At 42.2% G+C, this 20,470-nt stretch overlaps 1 protein-coding gene across 1 annotated transcript; it reads right to left on the bottom strand.

Moving 5' to 3' along the window:
* Nucleotides 1-1,394: 1,394 nt before the first annotated feature.
* LOC101879102 (myosin heavy chain, skeletal muscle, adult-like) lies at nucleotides 1,395-18,932 on the bottom strand. Its single transcript, XM_034067702.1, has 38 exons — nucleotides 18,726-18,932; nucleotides 18,496-18,639; nucleotides 18,246-18,402; nucleotides 16,968-16,995; nucleotides 16,768-16,879; nucleotides 16,590-16,682; nucleotides 16,401-16,464; nucleotides 16,212-16,310; nucleotides 16,012-16,115; nucleotides 15,789-15,927; nucleotides 14,820-14,938; nucleotides 14,567-14,716; nucleotides 14,037-14,207; nucleotides 13,248-13,557; nucleotides 13,074-13,147; nucleotides 12,315-12,402; nucleotides 12,105-12,222; nucleotides 11,807-11,930; nucleotides 11,585-11,721; nucleotides 11,216-11,471; nucleotides 8,865-9,107; nucleotides 8,608-8,784; nucleotides 8,380-8,525; nucleotides 8,201-8,291; nucleotides 7,146-7,535; nucleotides 6,852-6,978; nucleotides 6,561-6,679; nucleotides 5,777-5,973; nucleotides 5,299-5,482; nucleotides 5,047-5,212; nucleotides 4,750-4,874; nucleotides 4,262-4,570; nucleotides 3,958-4,161; nucleotides 3,554-3,679; nucleotides 3,289-3,459; nucleotides 3,098-3,202; nucleotides 2,896-2,991; nucleotides 1,395-1,690 (listed from the first exon to the last, which is right to left on the bottom strand). Exons 1-38 carry the CDS (start codon nucleotides 18,930-18,932, stop codon nucleotides 1,532-1,534), a joined length of 5,829 nt encoding a protein of 1,942 aa, XP_033923593.1. The 3' UTR covers nucleotides 1,395-1,531.
* Between the last annotated feature and the right edge of the window lie 1,538 nt (nucleotides 18,933-20,470).

Below are 20,470 nucleotides of genomic sequence, written 5' to 3'. Positions count from 1 at the left end.
CTTGTGGCCCTGCTAGGCTATAATGCCTCATGAAGGACCCACCTCTGCTCAGAACACTAGTACTTTGCATGGTTGCAGAAGAGGTGCCAAGCTGTGGGCTGTCACAAGTTTTCAACATCAATACATACCTTGGCCTCTGCTCCTGAGTCTGCTTCTTCTTTCCTTTTAGTACCAGCTGTGCTTCACTCCTCAGTTGCTGTTTAAAGTGTTTCTCATTCCCTCCACACTGGTCTGCATCAAGAGCTCCTGCAGCCTGGAGTCACCTGGGGGTGCCTGGCAATGAGCACTTCAGACAGGCAGAGATGCAGCAGTGGATGCAAATCTGTAAGTTGATATGGCCAAAAGGATTTCCAAATTAACTAAACATCCCTCAGATACTGGTAACCTGTGGTTGATGCACTGTAGACACAGCCATGAAGGCTGTGAGGCTCCTGAGAAAATCCTCCAAGGCAGCGTGGTCTCCCTGAAAAGAAGGGACAGAAGTTATTTGGAAGCAGAGAACTGTGGGTTCTATGAACACATCATCTTAGGCAGACATTTGGTGAGCTTGTCTACAACATAACTTGACATTGTGCATGTGTCCTTCACCCAAACTAGAGGCGAGGCTTAATGCATCAGAATAATCCAGTTGAGATGGCTGGTAGAGCATATGAGACACCACAGCTGCACATGCCCACTATGCCTCTGCTGTTCAGACCATGATCTGAATTAAGGAAAAAGTGCTTAACATTTCCCCCCTTCCCTTCTTCTCCAGAATATATTGCCTCTTTAGGCAGTAGGTAGGCCAGAAGCAAGGTACGGTATATGAGAAAGAAATAGAGGTGATGTCTTGAGAAGGATGCTGGTGCCATGCAGTGCCTGAAGGGGAAGTCTTTCCACCAGGAGCAGGGGTGGAAGCAGCTGAGGGGATCTTCAGGTAAGAGAGTGGCACAACTTAAGGGCACTCAGTGTTTCCTGACAGTGCTCTGTGTGCCAAAACTCCTGTCTGCCAAGGTTGTTCATGGTGCACTGCACTGAAACTGCTGATAACTGATGTTTAGCGTTTGTGGCTGCCAGGATCACAGACAATAGCTGGGAAAGGAAAAAGGAAAGGGACCAACCTCTCTTGCCTCTCACATGGGAAGTAAGCTGTGATGAAAGGACAATGGGAGAGGCATTATGGGTACATGAGGGCCGGAGCAGGACAAGGAGCTGGTCGAGATGGAACAGACTGGACTACCAGTAGCCTCCACAGGAATGGACAGCCTCTGAGTCTGTGGGTTCTTAATGCAGAGTTTGCATTAGCTTTTCCCTTCCCCAAGCCAGTAAAAGTGAGATAACTTGTTCGGCAATGCAGTATCCCAAGCTTCATCAGAAAAAAAAAAAGAAACGAAAACAAAGGCGGCACCCATTTATAGTGTGCATGCAGGGGAATCTACAGTCTTTATTCTCTAGACATTAGGGTGGGTACAAAGACTCATTGCAGAAGAAAGCAACCGAGAGGTTCACATTTTGTGCAGCCCCCAGGTCACTTTGCTGCCTCATGACAGCCTCACTCTTCCTCTCCTATCTTCTTGATGTGAAATACCTCCCGGGTCTTCACTCGGAGCTTGTTGACCTGGGACTCTGCAATGTCAGCCCGTTCCTCGGCTTCCTCCAGCTCATGCTGGATCTTGCGGAACTTGGAGAGGTTGACATTGGACAGCTCCTCCTGTGTGGGGAGAGGGAGTTGGTGGTGAGGAGCCCAGGGCAGGGATTTCACTCCTTCTACACCTCAGCCTTGTGGGACTGCAGGTCTCTGATGAGGGAAGGCACAAATCTCCATTCCCCATCCACACTGCTTACACGTAAAGCCTCACACAGATTTCCTCATTCTCCCTTGCTTAAATTATTTCATCCAAACCAACCAAAACAGTTGTTGAATTGTCCCAGTTCTGTCTTCCAGAAAGTGCAAAGTAGGGTGGACAGCACATCAGTTTCTGATTTTAGCTGCCGAGAAAATCTGTTTGGGCTTCAGTTTGTTACTCTCGTCACTCAAACATTAGGGCTAAGAAAGAGCAGCAGCACCATGAAACAACATGTATACTCCCCAGATGGGAGTTTATATTGTCCTCTGAGAGAAAGTACCTGCTCCCTCCTGCTACTCCCCACTAGGTAAGTGTAGCTTCTCATTCTTTCTCCATGCCTGCTATGACAGCACTGTCAGGTAACTGCCTGTTTCTTCTTCCAAACCGATACAATACCATGCATAATCAACCCTCCTCTTCTAGACATTGTCTCAAGTCACAGATATCATAGGTTTGTCTTATGAAGACAGTTGCTTTGCAGAAGAAATAGAAACTTATTTCCAGTTCATCAGATGAGCTAAACATCTTTGTCTCCTCTTCTGGCTCATTGTTCTAGGTCTGCACTCTCAGAAATAAGGTGAAGAACGTAGAGGAGATGAGTCAGAACCCAGTCATGTCCCTTTCACAAATCATTCACTTATCATAAAACAGCAAAACCTGTCTATACTGGGCAATGCAGGAAAGAACTTGCAAAAATTTATCAGTTCATAGGCTGGTTGTGAGCTGCATCTCCCAATCTCTTGTCTTGTACAAAAGATTGCAGGACATCACTTTAGATCGTCCCTGACAGGAGAGTGACCAAAAGAAAGCAATGACAACCATACTCAGGATTCTGTTCCTAGAGTCATTAAATTTCTCATGGGTAACCACTCCTTACAAGCTTTACATGGAGGAATTTCTTGTAGGTATACATTAAACTATTCTGTGATGATCGACATTTCTTTCCTTGCATTTCCAGCTCATCATTGTTCACCAGATTCTATGCTTTGCAAATAAACAAATATTAATTTCTTATATTTGTGTGTCTCCTCAGAAAGAGATGTCAGTTACCACCACACACAATACTTACAGCCTCTTCAGCTTGTCTCTTGTAGGATTTCACCTTCATTTGAAGCTTGTCCACCAGATCCTGGAGCCTCAGAATATTCTTCCGGTCTTCTTCAGACTAAAAGGTTTGGAAAACAGGAGAGTGAATTGGTTTCCCCACATGTCTTGGCAATTACCCTTGTCAGAGAGAGTGTGTATGAGCCTAAGGACACCACCTGCCTTACCTGGTAGGTCAGCTCCTTCACCCTTCTCTCATATTTGCGCATACCCTTCACGACTTCAGCACTGCGCTTCTGCTCAGCATCAACCTCCCCTTCCAGCTCCCGCACCTGCAATCACAAGCCCATCTTTGCAGCTTCCCTGCTATCTCTCCAAGGGACATGCTCACTCTTGCACAAACACCAGCCCTACGCACTCTGGCCTCCAGCTTCTGGATTTGCTTCTTGCCTCCCTTCAGTGCCAACTGCTCAGCCTCATCCAGACGGAGCTGCAGGTCCTTCACTGTCTGGTCCAGGTTCTTCTTCATCCTCTCCAGGTGGGCGCTGGTGTCCTGCTCCTTCTTCAGCTCTTCTGCCATCATGGCTGCCTGAGGAGAGCAATGGGCCAATGGCGTTTTGGGTTTGGAGACATTTTTGGGAGATAGCACTTATTTTTGAGCAATAAAAGGAGCCCCTACTCACATCTGTGATGGCCTTCTTGGCCTTCTCTTCAGCATTGCGGGCTTCCTGGATGGCATCTTCCATCTCACCCTGAATTTGGGCAATGTCTGTTTCCAGCTTCTTCTTGGTGTTGATCAAACTGGTGTTCTGTGCAAAGAGATATGGCAAGACTTGTAATCTGAGGTCTGCAATGCCAAACTCACAGCACCAGCCAAGTCTCTGCTCTTCAACCCTGCAATTCAAAATCTTTGAAAAAACTGTTGTTTACAAAATGTCAGTGGTGGCCTTAAATGATGGGCATTGAGCATGTGTCTCCTTATGGATAGCGATAGTCAGCTCATTCCAGTTCTCTCTATCATCTGGTATAGAGCACCTTTCTGTGTTTGATAAGTGTCAACACAAATGGTTTTGCACCATGCCCTGACCTGGGTATGGAGGAGCTGCACACGTTCAGTGGCATCCAAAAGCTCCTGCTCAGCTATTTTCCTGGACCGTTCTGTTTGCTCCAAGGCTGCCCGTAGCTCCTCAATTTCAGCCTGCAACAGGTTTGCTCTGCGCTCCACCATGGCCACCTGCTCCTTCAGGTCCTCCTGTGTCCTCAGAGCATCATCCAATTGAATCTGGGTATCCTGTAAAAGAGGCAACAGAAATTACAAGGTGGCAGTCCAAGCTTGGGTGTCAAAAGTGTCAGAGATGTCATATCTCTTCCTGTAGCTTTGATGAACAGACCTTGAGTGCTGCCTGTGTGTTTCTCAGGTGCTTTTGTGCGTCAGCAGCAACACGGTTGGCATGGCTGAGCTGGATCTCCATTTCATTCAGATCTCCCTCCATCTTCTTCTTCAGACGCAGGGCTTCATTCCTGCTCCTGATCTCAGCATCCAGGCTGCTCTGCAAGGACTCCACAATTCTGAGGTGGTTTCTCTTCAACTGGTCAATTTCCTCATCTTTCTCTGCTACCTTCCTGTCAATCTCAGACTTGACCTGGTTGAGCTCAAGCTGGAGGCGTAGGATCTTTCCCTCTTCATGTTCTAGGGAGGCCTGGACAAGTCAGCAGGAACAGTGACTTAAACTACTGCTTCTTTTCTGAGTAATCTTTTATGAAGCACTTTAAAAAGTGAAGTGAGCAAGCCTCACTTGTAGGCTTGCTTTCCTGCCATCTCTGCAGATAACTGTTATCATAGGTTTAATCTGGACATGATTATTAGCTATGTGTGTACCTCAGCTTCCTCTAGTGAGGCCTGGAGGTCACATTTCTCCTGCTCAATCTGCTTCTTGATTTTCTCCAGCTCATGAATCGCTTTTCCTCCCTCTGCAATCTGCTCCGTGAGGTCAGAAATCTCCTCTGTGGGAACAAGGACCAGTGGCATGGTCAGGCACAGAGCAGAATGGAAAGGGCCCTCACACACCAACGTGACAGGCATCTTTGCCCACCTGCAGGCACAGACCCATGTGAAGCAGTGGGTACTGGTGGGTGTTGAGAAAGCCCTGCCAGGAGCAGAGGGCCAGGCACTTACGCTGCAAGTTCTTGTTCTCACGCTTCAGCGTTTCCAGGTGGTCCAAGGACTCCTCATAGGCATTCTTCATCTTAAAGAGCTCTGTGCTGAGAGAGCGGGCCTCCTTCTGGGAGGCTTCCAGCTCAGCCTGTGTTTCCTCATACTTCTGCTTCCATTCTGCCAGGATCTGAAGAGAAACAGGGTGTCAGTACACTTGTGACAATGAGGAGGGAATGCTCTGCCCAGGAGCCCCGAGTCTGGAGTCTAAAAGACCTTGTCAAAATTCTTCTGCTTCTTATCCAGAGCTGCACAGGCAGCATTTGATCTCTCCACGTCAATCATGAGGTCCTCCACTTCATTCTGCAGCCTTTGCTTTGTCTTTTCCAGGGAGGCACATTTGGCATTGACAACTTCAACATGTTCCTCTGCATCCTGCAGGCGCTGTGCCAGCTTCTTCCTGAGAAAAGTTCCTTACTTAGCACAGAGGAACCAGTGTGCTTTTCACAAGAGCTTGCTTAATTATTTTGCAATCTGCCATCAAAGAAAAGGAAGGGCTTCATATATGCTGTTCTTACCTTTTGCCTTTACTGAAACACTAGGCCTTTACAGGATAAAGATTCCAGTCTCTGTTACCCTTCCCCAAAGCAAATCTGTGACTTATTCCTTAGAATATCTTGGTGTGTCTCTTTCCAATATTTTCTTTAGATTTTCAGCCCCCCCATTGGCTTCCTTACATCCTACCACAACATACTTTGCCTCCTCCAGCTCCTCTGTGCGCTGAATAGCATCTGTCTCGTATTTGGTTCTCCACTGGGCCACTTCGCTGTTGGCCTTGGACAGGACGCGCTGCAGCTCCCCCTTGGCTTCCTGCTCCTCCTCATATTGTTCCCGGAGCAAGTCACAGTCATGGCGAGCAGACTGCAAGGCATGGGCCAGCGCATTCTTGGCCTGGGTAGAGAGACAGCGGAATTAGGAGAATTAGTTGCTTGTGAGATAATAAAGCAGTAACTTAGAGAATACTGTTGAAAATTTTTTGGATCTGACACTTAAAGTCCAAGGAAGACAGGTACACTATTCCATGTTCTAAGAAGCTTTTATTGCTTCATTCATCAGAATCTAGAATGTTACCTCAGGAGAGATTATGGGTAATATGTAAATTACAATTTTAAGGCTGGGAATTGCTGAATCCTTTTAGATATGTCCTAAATTTTCAGCTTCCATTACAAAAGCAGATTAAGAAGCAAAGTTTTTTAGACATATCTCAACCTTTTTATATGCCATTTGCAATATGAATAAAGACCTAATATTGTCCTTTCCTGTCTCAGTAACCACATTCGAGGTGATACTACCCTCAACTTTTCTTCTCACACAAGAGACAAAGTGGCAATATTGTTAGTCTAGTTTGAAAGCTCCCATATTGAAACCACGTGGCTAAAATATTCTGATTTTATGTGAGTGTAGGAAAGATCCAGAAAGAAAATGGAATCTGAATCCAAAGTCAATCCCCCTACAGGAAATATAAACATATTTCCTACCTTTACTTCTTCATCTAAACGTCTCTTTAGTTCCTCGATCTGTTGGGTAAACGCCTGTTTGCTTCGGGATAGCTGAGATATCAAACCATCTTTTTCTTCTATCTTGCGTGAATATTCACCTGACAAATTTTACAGAGAAACTGTAACTTAAAAAGCAATTCTAAACCTATGTGACTTCAAATCACGTATACCAGCTTACAAAGTATACACCAATTTGAGTAAAACACTACTCTTTTTCTTGTCATCATCAATTGCAGGTTCTCCCATTCCAGGGAGAGGGAGGGGTGTTACCTGCTTCTGTCTGAAGGCGAGCTCTCTGACTGTTGAGGTCATTGATCATGCGCTGTTGCTCTTCTTCTTTTGACTTAATCTCACTTAGCTGGTCTTCCAGAGTGCGACATGTCTTCTCCAGGTTTGCCTGTGAGTCAAATACATTTAATGAAAAACAACTAACAATAAGTTCCCGAATCTGTTCTCATGGTGAAAACAACACAACTGTCTGTGAAAGAAAAATGTAGACAGAAGTTTCAAAATCGTCTATCAGGTCATGTACCATAGGGCAGTAACCTGAAAGATGCTCTGTACCTTGGCCTTGGAGACAGACTCCATGTTACTGGACAAGTCATCGATCTCCATCTTCAGCTCACTCTTCTCCTTCTCCAGCTTCTGCTTCACTCGCTGCAGGTTGTCGACCTGCTCCCCAAGCTCAGCGGTGCTGTCTGCATGCTTCTTCCGCAGGGCAGCAGCCGTTGCTTCATGCTGCAGCGTGGCCTCTTCGAGGTCACGACGCATCTTCTGGAACTCGGCTTCACGCTTCTTGTTTATATCCATCTGAGCTGCTGTAGCCCCTCCTGCTTCTTCCAGGCGCTCGCTGATCTCCTCCAGCTCCCTCGAGAGGTCAGACCGATGCTTCTCTGCTTTTGCCCGAGAGGTTCGCTCTGCCTCAATTTCTTCCTCCAGTTCCTCAGTACGAGCCTGGAGAACATCAGGGACCATTCACACCCATGGCCTTCTTCTACCTGACCTGAGGATGGGTGTGGGATGGTGTCCTGGGTTCAGCTGTAACAGTTATTTTTCTCCTCCTTTGTATCTGGTGCAGTGCTGCATTTTCAGCTTTAGCCTGAGAACAATCCTGGTAACACCAATGTTTTTAGTTGTTGCGAAGTAATGTTTACTCTGATCAAGGACTTTTTCAGTCTCATGCTCTGCCAGAGAGGAGGGGCATGGGAAGCTGGGATGAAGCAGAGATAGGACACCTGCCCCAAACTAGCCAAAGGCATTCCATACCATGGCACATCATGCCCTGTATATAAAGTGGGTGAGTTACCTGGAAGTTCTAGATTGCTACTTGGGTCGGGATGGGTATTGGTTGGTGGGTGCTGAGCAATTTTATTTTCTCCCCTTGTTGTTTTTCTTATTGCTATTATTACTGGTGGTAGCAGTAGTGGTTTTGTGTCATAACTTAGTTAGTGGACTGTTCCTATGTCAACCCATGGGATTTACATTCTTTCGATTCTAACCCCCCCCCATCCCTCCAGGAACAGGGAGGAGAAAAAGGGCAGAAGTGAGTGAGCAGCTGCGTGATTCTGGGTTACAGGCTGGGCTTAAACCATGACAGAGGAGAAAGAACAGAGACTTGCCTGCAGCTCCTTGATCTTCTTCTGTAATTGCATGCCCAGGGTTTGCTCGTCCTCGATTCTACTCTGGATCTGGCTGATTTCAAAGTCTTTCCTTTGAGCAAAGAAAACCATGTTAGAACTAAAAGAAAAAAAAGACAAGCACAACAGCCCAGCACTCAGGTGCTCCACACCACACTTACTTCTTCAGTTTCTCATCCAGTTGCTGCTTATCATTTTCCAAATCCATGATGCTGTCTTGGGCCATCTTCAGGTCTCCTTCAAGTTTCCTCTTGGCTCTCTCAAGGTCCATGCGCAATTTTTTCTCTTGCTCCAGGGACCCTTCAAGCTAAAATGAACAAGACCACCAATGAACCAGACAGTTCTAACTCCATACCTGTTCTGTTCTTGCTGTATGCTTGTGTGCTTACGTCATCCACTTGCTGCTCCAGCTTGATTTTTGCTTTGGTCAGTGTATTGACTTTGTCCTCTTCTGCCTGCAGGTCATCCAGTGTCTGCTGATGGGACTCCTGAAAGGCCTTCTTCTCTTTTGTCAGCTTGGCGATGGTCTCATCCAGAGCTGCCATTTCTTCTGTGAGGTTTTTCACCTTTGAGAAGAAGGGAGTAAGTTAATCGTGTATAACAAAATGTCTTTTCTGGAGTGACAGTGACAACTTCTGCCTCATACCTTGTTTTCAGTGGCATGTTTTTCCTTTTCAACCTTGGCCAGTGTTAACTCAAGGTCATCAATATCTTTCTTCAACTCCGAGCATTCATCCTCCAGTTTCCGCTTCTTGGCTGTCAGCTCAGCATTTATTTCCTCTTCATCCTCAGCCCTTTCAGTCACCTCTTTAACTTTTGCTTCCAACTGGATTTTGGTTTTGATGAGTTGGTCGCATCTTTCCTCAGCATCAGCCAAACTATCTGCTTCCTAGTGAGGCGACACATGTGTTCTTGGTTTGTTTTCTGAACTTTTTAATGTGTGTTAAAATGTGATCTGAAGTTGACCTCTCCTCAAACAACTTTAAACTTGCTTTTTGCTTACTTCTGGAATGCTTCTCAGTTGGAAACAATTTTGTTTCGGAAACTTTTTTTCTCTCTCCTAAAAATTACTCACTAATGTGGTGGGTGTGAGAATTTCTCATTTACATAAAAGAGAAGTGTTTGAAGACATTTCTCTTCACAAACATAGTATTCAGTATGTTTTTGTAACTGAATCCTTCTGAACCCTTTATTATGCTGGGAGTAAAGGCGCCGGTAGTATCAATGGTAATTCAATGAAAAAAGTTTTCTGTCTCTACATGTATTATAATTGCTGCTTGTGCAAGTGGCTCTTACTCTTGTCAGTCAGCTGTTTGTTATCCTTTCATATTGTGTCTGGAGTGGCATATGTGGCTTTCAGCTGATCACCACATCATCTTACTCTTTGGTGGGCTTTTGGTATAATGAATTTGTTTTGTCCCAAATGAATGTGACACACAAATCTTATAAGAAAGTCCAGTGGGATATACTAAGGCAAACAAGTAACACAAATTTTCCCTTTTCTATAGCAATTTTCAAATAAACAGGTAATTAAGTACAGTGTTCTGATTTTAGTTGGTAATTTAAGAAATTTAATGTGTACTTTAAGATGAGTTTGCAAAGTGACATTTGAATATCAAATACTTTTGTGTACATTTAAAGCAATATTTTATTTGTGAAGTGCTGTATGCCTACAAGGTTCATAGGACTGTGGTGGTAAAATTATTAATATTTAAAATTGAGGGGTCTGGCTATGAAGTATCTGCTAAAAGAATATTCCTTTCAACTAAAAGCAATCCATGACTGTTTTCAACTCCCCACTTTTGAGCTAAAATAATACTGCCTTTGCCACTTCACCAAGAGCCAGTCTCTCCGTATTGTCATGTTTACTGTTTGATTCCTTAGGACTGTTGCAGTTAAGCTACTTCAGTAGAATATCCCCCTAAAGGATGGATACCTAGCTTTGTTAACACTGAGCTAATTGATTTTCTTCACTCCTTTCTTTTTTTGTGCTACAGTATATAGGCTGCTTCTCTGCAATCAGTTGGCAGAGAACAGGAGAGCAGAAGAGGAGATCCTGTCCTAATGCACTCTCACTGTATTTATAGCTAAAAAAAACTTCAGTCTAACCTGTTCTAAATTGTGCCACCCAGGCTGGGGACCCCAGCACAAGTACATCATGGGAAGGTGGCTGTTAGAGGAAAGGTATGTTCTTTAATAAAAATACATTTTTAGCCAGCCTCTCAATATTAAATACTAACATTTTACCACCACAGGATGTTGTTTATATTGGAACTACCATAGAAAATCCAGATTAGAAATGAAAAAAACTAAAACGCTGAAGAAAAACTAAAACTTCTATTTCAGTAGAAATTCTATTTATGACCTTGATTCATACCAATTAAGTTTAAAGCATACAGAGCTCTTGTGTATATAACAACTAAGAGAAGAAAAAAAACCCTTGGTTGTTGTGAGTGTTTCTCAGAAACAGGAACTCTGTGTCTATATATACATAGACTAAAGAGAAATTTGAAGCTTTCTTTCCCAATCACTGAATGAATAACTGTTAGTTATTAGGCACAGGGTGGATGGCTTTTTTTGGCACCGGAATTTACAAGTACCACTTCAACTCTGGCTCGCATTTACACTCCAAAATTAACTCATTGTTCTATATTCTGGTGAAATAGAGATACCCCCTGAAGGAATCACCAGCTCAGACAGAGTTGGGGGTTCAGGCAAAACTCTGAGTACTTCATTTTGGCTAGCTGAATCTGCCTCCTTCCTCTGAAGGCAAGACCACTGACTCCCCTTTTGAGCTCTCTGCTTCTTTTTACTGGCTGTCAGAGTGCTCACAATGCCACTGCCAGACACTTGTTTCCTCAAGTTCACGCACACATGATAGATAATTCGCCAAATATTTGACTTTTGGTCTCCTATAGTCTGACCTTCTGCTTTGTAACTAACAGTCTGAATGCATAACCCTCCTTCTGAGTGATAAATTAATGGTGCCAAACTCACAGCCTGCACTTGGAGTTGCAGATCATTTTTTTCCTGCGTCAGTTTGATCATTTTCTCCTCCAGCTCCTTTCTCTTTGTCTCAGACTTTGCAAGCTCTTCCTTGGTTTTCTCAAATTCTTCCTTCATAGTGGCCATCTCCTTCTCAGATTCTGCACTCTTCAGCAAGGGCTTGATCTTGAAGAACAGCTTCATCCACGACCAGTGCTTCACATTCATGAATGCACGAATATTGTACTGGATAGAATAGATGGACTCCCTGAAGAATATAAATGTACATTGAATATTTTCAGTAGGATGAGTGTTAACACTTTCCTCCAACTACAGTTGTTTAAAAAACAATGAGTTTAACTGAAGATGAGGAATATGTACCTTCTCTCCACCATTCTCTGGTATGCCACTCTACTCAGGTAGCCCCTGCACACAGCTTGTGTGCGGGTGATGAGCTGTGCCAGCTTCTCATCCCTCATCTCCTCCAGGAGTCCCAGCAGCCCAGCTTTGAAGAACACCTTGAGAAAGGGAATGTTGCTGCACATCACTGGCCAGTACAGCAGAGCAAAGAGATGCAGTGAATGACTCAAGAAAGGTTTGTACCTTGGTGTGACCAAATTTGTACTGGGTATGGTCCACATCAATTGATGCAAGAAGCTTCTCAGAAGCCTTCTTGCTGTCAATGAACTGTCCCTCTGGGATTGCACTGGCATTAAGCACCTTGTATCTACCAAAAGAGAAAGAAGTAAAGGATATTCTTTCCTACCCAACACACACTAGTTACTGAACCCCAGAAACCCATATGTATCTATTATTTTTGACAACAGGGTGCAGCCTGAATGAAGCCATATGAATGAACCTGAGTTACTTTTAATGATGCTGAGAAGTGCAGCCCTCTTACCTCTGTTTGAAGTCAGCATAGAGCACTCTGCTGGGGAAACCTTTCCTGCAAATCCTGATGCCTTCCAGCACACCATTACAGCGCAGCTGGTGAAGTACCAGTTCATGTTCCATGGCACCTAGCAATACAGACCATAAATAAACACCAATTTCCAGTGCAGAGGGGAATGGCTGTATCAGAGCAAGTTCTCTTTCTGCTTAAGCATCTTACCAGGTGTTTTTGTTTCATTTGGGATGATGCAACGCACAAAATGAGGATGAGTGCTCCGTAGGTTGGTCATCAGTTTGTTTAAGTTCTCCTAGAGGGACCAATTAGTAATGTGAGTGGCCTATGTCCAGCATTTGATGCGTGAACCCCATGCTGATGACTTTACGATATCTCAATATTAGCTGGGTTTCACAACACAGATAAAGCCCCTGAAATCAAATATTTATTTGAAGATATTAAACACCGTTTTTAAAGACTGAAATACTACTACTGATCCAGGAGGAACATATACGATTTCACATTTTCCCACAGTGTAATTAACTTTAGGGTTTTTAAATTCTGCTATTTAAAGTTGATCTTCTTGAGTTTAAAAAGTAGGGTTGGTTTTTTTTTTCAGGTAAGAAGAATACCTCCTTGGAGAATGTTTGTAACAGGATTACCAATTCCCTAACATACCAACCTCCCCAAAATGCAGGAATGCTAAAATTATAGTTCTAGTCTAACCCAAATATAAAGATCTGAATAATATCCTCTCCAAACAAAAACCAAACCAAACAAATTATTTCATTTTTATAATCTTTGAAGACTGAATGCTTGTTTTTGAATATGACACGTTAGCAATATAAAACTGACCCTGGAAAAGCTGATGTGGAATTTTATTACTGTTACAGCAATACAAAATGTTACCTTATTCCCTATAAAATTTAATATTACATCCCCTCCTTCCTTCATCTTACAAAGAGAAAAAAAGCATTACTGTACCCGGAAAAGTGCTGAGACAGTCTGGAAAGATGAACCTTTCTTCTTGCCACCCTTCTTGCCACCACCACCACCCTCTGCAAATGGAAGAAAAGAAAAAAAGCAGTTCAGCATTCACTGTTTTAATTCGGTTTCAACATTGTCCTACACTGATAGTACAATTTTCACAAAGCTGACCTGCATCTGCTCCACCATAGCTAGCAAAGAGTAAGGCTAGTGTCTTCAGAGATGACTTCTGGTACAACCCAATGACTGTTTCATTCAGAGGGTCTTTGTTCTTCTCAAGCCAGCCAGTGATGTTGTAGTCCACTGTGCCAGCATAGTGCACCAGGGAAAAGTGAGCCTCAACCTTGCCTTTGGCAGGCTTTGGCTTCTGGAAGTTGCTGGACTTGCCCAGGTGCTGGTCATAGAGTTTGTTCTTGAAAGAGGTGTCAGTTGCCTTGGGGAACATGCACTCCTCTTCCAGGATGGAAAAGATGCCCATGGGCTGTAAGACATTACAACAAGAAGGAGAAAGAGATTAGAAAGGAGAAAGACTGGAAAGTTGCTGGAGTCAGAGAGAAAGCTGTTCTCATGTGTTTTACAACACTAAGTTGAAGAAAGTTAACTAAGACTCTACTTTTTTCATTGTTGCAGTATTATTCAAACTTATGTAAATGCCTTTGCCAATGAAAAAATTGCAAATACATCATTGTGAAATACAGTTCTCTCCATAAAACCTCTGTACTGATAGGTACTTACAGAACATGGCAGTCTTTTACATAACATCAGTTTGTAATCTGGAAATTAATGCTCTCACCAAAATCTTGATATCTGAGTATCATCTCCAAAAACACTTCCGTCCTGTTGCCATTTTCATACAGTACAGATCTGAAAAAAGCTAGAATATTCTCACATGCTTCTTCAATATGTCTTTTGCCAAGAGCAGAAAATCCAACATATAATAGACTTGAACAGGATGGATACCTTTTCAATGAGCTCAATGCAGGCAGCCAGGTCCATCCCAAAGTCAATGAATGTCCATTCAATTCCTTCCTTCTTGTACTCCTCCTGCTCCAGCACGAACATATGGTGGTTGAAGAACTGTTGCAGTTTCTCATTGGTGAAGTTGATGCACAGCTGCTCAAAGCTGTTGAACTGCAGGACATAAAGAAAAAACACATGAAGAGTTTTTAAGTGTTAGTAATAGTAGCCAGGTGTGTTCTTGTGTAATCCTAATTCACCATGGGTCATACTTTAAATACAAGGCTTCTTCCTTAGTAGTTTTCCTATGTTATCTCTCTACGATAGTCTTTGCATTTTGAAAAGAGAGGTGGTTAGGAAACTAGTTTTCTATTATGATTTCTTTTTAGGGGGGAGGGGGGTAAAAACTAGATTCTGAAAGCCCTGCAAATAAGTGTAGGAAGATACTAATTGCTACTAAAAATATATCTCAAAATTTCCTTTATTCTCAATTATAACATCAATGAAAATATTGGGAAAATTATTTTCCTTACATCAAAGATCTCAAAGCCAGCAATGTCCAGGACACCAATGAAGTACTGTCTGGGTTGCTTTGTATCCAGCTGTTGGTTGATACGAACAACCATCCACAAGAACATCTTCTCATAGACGGCTTTTGCCAGGGCACCAACTGCATTGTTCACCTAAAGCAAGGAGAAAGGTTTGGAGTTGTATATAACTATATACAATAAAGGAGAATCAATGGGAACCATCAAAGCATGTTCCAGGTTACCACATTTTTCTTACCTGCTGCACGGTTTGACCCTTGGTCACATATTCATTCCCAACTTTGACTCGGGGGTAGCAAAGAGCCTTCAGCAGGTCAGCTGAGTTCAGACCCATCAGGTAGGCAGCCTTGTCAGCCACTAAATACCAGAAAAGAGACAGAAATAAATATTGGCAATTCCTAAAATTTTGTACTTGAGTGACTGTCTCAAAAGCAACAGGAAATATTCACTGTTACAGAGCTGCACAAAATATCTGAGTCAAAGCAACAAAGCTAATTTCTTTGTGGCTTCAGGATTCAGTCTGCAACACCTCCTGAGCTTTGGTTTGTACAAATGTTCTCTAAGAGAACTCATTACTTTCTTTCTTTTTCAGGCATAATTATGGGACTTCACACTTTCTTTTTAGTCTTATACCAAAAGGGTCATTGCTCAGAGCTGGAGACCTGGATTGTACTTACTGCTGTAGCAGAGACTAATCAAATACACATCTCAAATCGAAGTTTCCCCTATTAGGTGAGGGTGCGCAGGAGCATAGTCTCCTACTCTGTAAGGACTGAGACAATTTACAGTACTATATTCCACTATACAGCAGATTCTTTACAACAAGTTATTCCACTATACAGCAGATTACAAGGTGTATTCCAAATAAACTGTGACTAATAATATTACTGTGTTAATATTGTTACTAATAATGTTAATAATAAAATTTTAATCTTAATAAAAATGCTGATTACTGTAATAATGTTACAGGAATTGACATCCATGCTTCCTGACTTCCCGGCAGGGTACACCAGATCTCTTCATTATTAAGTAGTAACAGAATAAAATTACAGGCATCACTGAATGAGATACATGTCTTAACAGCTATCTAGCCACTAGACAAATATTTTTTCTTTAGTTTACAGATGCTTAAAGCCTGAAATCTGCCTAAAGTCCTTCATTTGATGACAACGAATCTCTTTTGAGAGTCTGCTGAATTTGCTGATACCTTCTGTGCCATCTGGCTCTGCCTGCTCCTCACGCTGTCTTTGCTTGAACTTCAGATTGCCATAGTGCATGACAGCCCCTGTCAGCTTGTAGATAGCTGTCTTTTCATCAGCACTGAAGCCCAGGATGTCAATGGCACTCTGGCAACAGAAACAGTAAGTAAACATATGAGTACCAAGACTCATATCCACTATGAGTCATGACCTGTTTGGTAAGTTACTTACGTCTGTAGCCATAAGCTCCTCCTGGTCATTAATGCTGGGAACAGTGATTTCACCTTGACTCACAAACTGGAAATCATAAGGGTTGGTGGTAATGAGGAGCATGTCTGAAAGCAATAAAAGAGGGGAAAATGGGCTTACTTTAGCTTTCCAGATGACTATTGCTAGTTGAAATTCCTTCAAAATACTACTGATCTTCCTACCAATTAGCTCTGGCTTCTTGTTAGAGGTGATCTGATAGAATATGTGATAGCTTCTTTCTGCCTTGAGCTGGAAAGTGACTCTGGACTTCTCCAGCAGATCTGGCAGATGGTAGGACAGAGTTAGCAGAAGACTGCACTTAGAGGTGGGAATTTAGGAAGGAAAGGGATCAGGCCAGGAGAGTGTCTTACAAGTTTCAATGTCAGCAGAAGCCAGTTTGCCTGTGGCACCAAAGTGGATTCTGATGAATTTGCCCTGTTAAAGAAGAAGCAGCAGCATTTCAGCCAAAATACATTCATTTCATCTCCTTATGTGAGAATACCACTAGCCTATCACTACTGTTAAAATGAGGAGGGATTTTGTGCAAAGCAACAACTTACAAAGCGTGAGGAGTTGTCATTCCTCACAGTCTTGGCATTTCCAAAGGCCTCCAGCAGTGGGTTGGCGCTGATGATTTGATCTTCAAGTGTTCCCTGAAGAATGATAATTATTCAGTTATAGTGTTTAGTTGACACAACAGTTACATGCTAAATGTTCAATCTGTTGTTCTTGACTCACCTGCATTTTGCCTGACTGATCAGTCTTCTTCTTGTCCCCACTCGCTGCAATTGTTGCAAAGTACTGGATGACACGCTTTGTGTTCACAGTCTTCCCTGCTCCGGATTCTCCGCTGTGCAATCAAAGAGAAGCAGAGAGTGTGTGGTTAGACAGGAAGTCCTTGGCACCAGGTCCCACAGGGATCAGAGCAGTGTACATACGTGATCAGAATTGACTGGTTCTCACGATCTGTGAAAAGACAGAGATAAGAAAACATTTAGTAGTGGTCATGAACAAAAAAAAGCTCAGAAACTAAGGGAAAAATATGAAGTAAATCTTCCAGAGAATGCAGAAACAAAAGACAGTGAAAAGCCCTGGTAATTCCAGTGGGTATTTTTGATACTCCTTCCTACTTCAGATGTTATCAACTGGATCAATTAGGACATCACTTCAGAACAGCTTTTGTAGCTTTCTGCCTTTCAAGATATTGACTTATCAGGCTACCTATTTCACTCTTATATCATTTACATAAGTAAATGTAACAAAAATATTGAGGTTGGGCTCTAACAACATGTGAATCCTTCTGAAACTAAAACTTTCCTGAGCGATCTTACAGACTTTTTTTTTTTTTACCCCTATATATACAGAAATTCTCTATTACCAAGATCATACATAGAGAAGATTAAATTTTCCTTTTTGTATTCTGGATCTATTTCCTATATTGTAATAAATAGAAGATCTAAAAAGAATAGAAGATCTAAAATCCTGAACAACTTTGATTTCACTACACACATAAGAAAGAGAAAATAAAAGGTAGAAGGAACAAAGAAAATGAGATTTTAATTTTTTTTTACGCCATTCAGTTTCAATCATAAAAGCTTTATATTTTCCTTGACATTTTTTCTGAAGTTTACTTTTGACTACAAGGTACAACTGATTTACAGTTGCATTGATCAGCATAGGAGTTACATAGATAATTAAGGGCTGCATGTACTTTGAACCACCTGGTCATCTTTTCCATCATGAACTCCATTTGCATACTAATCTTATTAAGCTTATGTGCCTGTTCAGTGCAGAGATACTGTTTTACTTGTTAGCACTGATACTTGTAAATTTGAATTGAATATATACACATCATTTATAGGATAGGTGTGATGTTATTGTACTTCGTAGTCTACAGCTGACATTATTTAGTGAATACGATACATAAACTTATGCATACATGTATGATCCCCTTAAAGTCAGTAAATTCTACACCATAAAATAGGTAACTTCTTTCCAATGAATTTCCTCCTTCTAGACTGTTTCATTAGGTCCAAGTCTTTATTGATTCTAATGGGAACACAGACACTCAGCTCAAAGATACCATTACAGTTAAGTGCATTATTCTTCCATTCTTATCACACGCTGTATTTTAAGTGTTGCCTCATATTTCCAGAGAATTTCTCTCTACAGATAGATCATTGCAAGAGATATTCAAAAGAAATCAAAGCACTCACCAGTCAGCATGAACTGATAGGCATTGTCAGAGATGGAGAAGATGTGTGGAGGGGCCTCCTGGCGCTTCTTGCCTCGGTAGGCCAACACCACCTCCGGGTTGTACACCGGCAGCCACTTGTAGGGGTTGACAGTGACACAGAAGAGACCCGAGTAAGTCTGTGGGGAAGGGAAACAGCATGTTGGTTTCCACTTAGGCTGGCAGAGCAGTTCCTCCCAGCCACCCAGAGGAAGACTGCTGCTGGTACTTACGTAGATCATCCAGGCTGCATAACGCTCTTTGAGGTTGTACAGCACAGCGGGTTCATGGAGGTGGGTCATCATGGCCATGTCCTCGATTTTATCATACTTGGGAGGGTTCATGGGAAAGACCTGATCATCCTTCACGGTCAGGGTCTACAAAAGAAACAAAAGATCTACGTATGTCAGCTAAGAGATGAGAGTAAGAATAAAATGGTGTCTTTCAGCCTTGTCTCACTCACTTCTCCGCCTTCAGTCTTGACAGTGACCTTCCCTGATTCTTTGCTCTGGACTGTCCCTTTCACAAAGGATTCTTTAGGATGGGCCACAAAGACCGATGTTTTGGCATCGAAAGGCTTGTTCTGGGCAGCAATTCTCTCCTTCTCTGACTTTCGGAGATAAGGAGCTGCCTCCCCGAAGACAGCCATCTCGGCATCTCCAGAGGCCATGTCTGCACTTTAGTAAAGGCTCAACAACAGATGTGTCTTGTGGGAAAAACAAGGTTATGGATCAATGTCAAAAATAATATAATTCATATAAATGAGAAAACTCCCTGCTCTTAGGCTAGTGAAATGCTAGCTAATCTCCCAGAAACTCTCTTAGAAGCAACCACTCAAATCCACTTTGATTTGAACTTAAAATTACCTTAGTTCCACCAATGAGTAGGACTTACTTGTCTAAACCACACAGGCCTTGGAATGATAAACAGAAATTCTTTTGGATATTTATTACATTTTAGTAATTTTATGAATTCTGCCCAGATTTGAAGTCTTTGCATAAATGTATCTATAGCCAGATGAAATCCATGTTTGTTCTGTTCCTTTTATTATGAGTGATGCACCTTCAACAGAGTACTTTCTTGTAAAAGTATTACCTTATGGGCTCAAAATTCAAAATTACTTCACTTTTCAGATCTTCCCTATTTTCAACAGTCCTGTCTTTACTAAAGTCAGCAGAAATAGCAGATTTATGAAAATAACTCATGCAGCTTTATAACTTTCTGTATAATATTCCTGCAGTCTAGGAATGCATTATTCAAGGTATTACCTTTGGAGAAGGCTTGTATCTTGGAAACTGGCCAACTCTGTAAAATAGGAATGGCAACTGTTTCTTATTGCTGTATGGAATAACAGAGACAAATCATGGGCTGAAGATCAGACATGCATTAAAATGATATTAAAAAGTTTTGTTTGCATGGGCACTCCCTCATGGGAATGGCTGCAAGAGGCAGAAGAAATGGAACGGGGAATTGCAAGGGCATTGTCATCTTTCTTTAAGCTCACAAAATACATGCACTTACCTTGGAGCCTTCCTTGGAAACAGGTCAGACTTGTCTCTGGGAGATTTTATACTGTCTCATCTGCAGATGCTGCAGATGCTCCCTCTTTCTTCGGTCAAAACATTTCTGGCAAACCTTCTTTGGCAAAGCATTGTCTGGCAAACTAAGGGCATAATTTTCATTTGATTTGAATGATATAATTAGAACATTTTTATATCTTACTGTGTCAATACATCTATAAATAATTTGCCGAGAGTGTTAAGAAGAGAATCTAGACAACTCAAGGCACTTAGAGAACTTGGATGCAGGGACTTATGATTCCTATTGCTGGCTTTCTTAGTGATTTGCTGATTGGCCCATGGGAGTTTCCTGGGTATGCTTATACCACAACTTTTCAGTCATGCAATGGTGATGATAATGTTTGTGATGCTTTGAAAACACATGCATTGAGAAAAACAGGAAAAGTATGTAAAAAAAAACCTAGAAAATAATTCTTCTTGAGACACTTTTCAGTGGTATTTTCTATAAAGTAGAAGTCAAAACATAGCACAGCTGAGGTTTCTGTGTGGGACACTCTCAGTAGCTGAAAGAGTTTGAAATACAGCGAGCTGGAAGCCTGAACCGAAGTAATGGGAAGCTCTGCTTTGAAACACAGCTCTTGAATAGCATCTGAGGTATCAAATTAAAATACATACTTGTGCATGCATA

Source organism: Melopsittacus undulatus, chromosome 11 (assembly GCF_012275295.1).
Source record: "Melopsittacus undulatus isolate bMelUnd1 chromosome 11, bMelUnd1.mat.Z, whole genome shotgun sequence".
Classification (NCBI taxonomy): Eukaryota; Metazoa; Chordata; class Aves; order Psittaciformes; family Psittaculidae; genus Melopsittacus; species Melopsittacus undulatus.
This window is presented reverse-complemented; position numbering and strand designations above follow the sequence as displayed.

Bases quoted from the DNA above. Each gene is read 5' to 3' on its own strand.
- LOC101879102 (XM_034067702.1), bottom strand. From the start codon at position 18,932: ATGGCCTCTGGAGATGCCGAGATGGCTGTCTTCGGGGAGGCAGCTCCT. The intron at 16,116-16,211 runs GTAGGAAGATCA...TATTGCTTTCAG, and splicing joins CAAGAAGCCAGAGCTAATTG to ACATGCTCCTCATTACCACC. The intron at 14,939-15,788 runs GTATCAGCAAAT...TCTGGTATTTAG, and splicing joins AGAGCCAGATGGCACAGAAG to TGGCTGACAAGGCTGCCTAC.